Raw genomic sequence first — 2,525 nt, 5'->3', positions numbered from 1 at the left:
GAATGCTTTCCCCATTGCTTGTTTCTGTCAGATTTGTCAAAGATCCAATGATTGTAGACGTGTGTTATTTCTGAGGACTCTGTTCTGTTCCGTTGGTCTATATATCTGTTTTGGTACCAGTACCATGTTGTTTTTGTTACTAATATTACTTTTAATTTACTAATTTTACTTTTAATATCCCTTTGATTTAGTATGTATTATTCAGGTCTAAATCAGAGAAAAAATGTCTTAAAATTATGACATTTGTAGCTACCGTTATTTATTATAAATTATGGCAGTCAAGTAGTATCTTATTCCAATACAAAGAGCTTTTGAAAATGGTGATAATCCCTACCATATACTTACTGATAATTTGTTGGTAAGTATTTTGTTCCTAGCTACATAGTTTAGTGTATTTTTTCTTTTCTTTTTTTTTGAGACGGAGTCTTGTACTGTTGCCCAGGCTGGAGTGCAGTGGCACGATCTTGGCTCACTGCAAGCTCTGCTTCTCAGGTTCATGCCATTCTCCTGCCTCAGCCTCCCAAGTAGCTGGGACTGCAGGCGTCCGCCACCACCCCTGGCTAATTTTTTGTACTTTTAGTAGAGATGGGGTTTCACCATGTTAGCCAGGATGGTCTTGATCTCCTGACCTCGTGATCTACCTGCCTCTGCCTCCTGGGATTACAGGCGTGAGCCACTGCGCCCGGCCTAGTGTATTTTTTCTAGTTAACATTTAATACTCAAATATTATGAAGCAGAAACAAAAGTTATTGCCATAGTAAATAAGCTCATGGTTTTCTAAGTGGGGTTCTCTAGATTTTATCTTCTTTACCGCTTTTGTTTTGAAATAAGAGACTTATATATTTAAATATTTATCCAGTAAAATTAACTGATTTTGGTGGACGAGTACTGGATGTAGACTCAAAAGACCTGGAGAAAACTGTACAACTTGTTTATATTTTCAATCTTTTTCTTTCAGAATTGTGATAACCAAAAGTGCTCATTACAGTGTCCCAGTTAATCAAACATTCATAAATATAATTCTTAAAATTAACCCTATATATATATTTTTTAAATAAAATATCTGTAGAATATTCTCAGGACAAAGGAACTGAAAGAACTTCGGAAAATTTTATCTGTCTAAATATATGCAGCACTGAGAATCTTAGTATGGGGTCTTGTGTAGGTTAGACATCAGAGTGTAAACCCAGTTTTCTTATGTGGTCAAATTGATTAATCTTTTTATGCTTTTGAGTTCGTTGTTATTTGGGAAACATTTTTTTCCATTCTGAGGCTCTTAAAAATTCTCTAGTCATTTCTTTTTTACTTTCATGAATTCATTGTCTTCAAATAAATGTTTGAACTTTGGGGAATTTATTCTCTATAGCGTTTGAAGTTTTGATTCAATGGTTCTTCAACTGATACCTACTTATAAAAACCCTTTCATTGTATAAATGTACAAGTTATTCTTTAGTTTCAGAGGAACCATGATATGCCATTTTGACTGCTAGCTAAAAGTTTATTTTGTTTTATTTAGGTTTCTCACACTCAGGAAAATGAAAATGCTCTCTTACATGAAAATTGCATGTTGAAAAAGGAAATTGCCATGCTAAAACTGGAAATAGCCAAACTAAAACACCAACACCAGGAGAAGGAAAATAAATACTTTAAGGACATTAAGATTTTAAAAGAAAAGAATGCTGAACTTCAAATGACTCTAAAACTAAAAGAGAAAACATTAACAAAAAGGGCATCTCAATATAGTGGGCAGCTTAAAGTTCTGATGGCTGAGAACACAATGCTCACTTCTAAATTAAAGGAAAAACAAGACAAAGAAATACTGGAGAGAGAAATTGAATCATGCCATCCTAGACTGGCTTCTGCTGTACAAGACCGTGATCAAATTGTGACATCAAGAAAAAGCCAAGGACTTGCTTTCCACATGGCAGGAGATGCTTGTTTGCAAGGCAAAATCAATGTTGATGTGAATAATACAATATATAACAATGAGGTGCTCCATCAACCACTTTCTGAAGCTCAAAGGAAATCCAAAAGCGTAAAAATTAATTTCAATTATGCAAGAGATGCTCTGAGGGAAAATACATTGGTTTCAGAACATGCACAAAGAGAGCGAGATGAAACACAATATCAAATGAAGAAAGCTGAACACAGGTATCAAAATGAACAAGATAATGTGAACATACACAATGAACAGCAGGAGTCTCTGGAACAGAAATTATTTCAGCTACAAAGCAAAAATATGTGGCTTCGACAGCAATTAGTTTATGCACATAAGAAAGCTGATAACAAAAGCAAGATAACAATTAATATTCAGCTTCTTAAGAGGAAAATGCAACATCATCTCCTAAAAAAGAAAAATGAGGAGGTATTTAATTACAGTAACCATTTAAAAGACCGTATATATAAATATGAAAAAGAGAAAGAAGAAAGAGAAGTAAGTATCAAAAAATATAAATACTTGTCAACCTTCCTGAAAGAAAATTTAAAGCATATTTGGCGTTGGTTAAATGCTGAATCTAGTTGAA

General features: G+C 33.8%; 1 protein-coding gene across 1 annotated transcript in view; it reads left to right on the top strand.

The window, feature by feature from the left end:
• Positions 1–2,525, top strand: part of LOC108521520 (ankyrin repeat domain-containing protein 30A-like) — a 3,905-nt gene extending 1,380 nt beyond the window's left edge. The window contains exon 2 of the mRNA XM_017861393.1: positions 1,517–2,525. Within this exon, the coding sequence (XP_017716882.1) occupies positions 1,517–2,524 (1,008 nt within the window). The 3' untranslated portion in view covers position 2,525. The remainder of the gene's footprint in view (positions 1–1,516) is intronic.

This window comes from Rhinopithecus bieti, unplaced genomic scaffold (assembly GCF_001698545.2).
Source record: "Rhinopithecus bieti isolate Rb0 unplaced genomic scaffold, ASM169854v2 scaffold_62100, whole genome shotgun sequence".
In the NCBI taxonomy this organism is placed as follows: Eukaryota; Metazoa; Chordata; class Mammalia; order Primates; family Cercopithecidae; genus Rhinopithecus; species Rhinopithecus bieti.
Note: the sequence above shows the minus strand (reverse complement) of the source record. Positions and strands in the feature narration are given on the sequence as shown.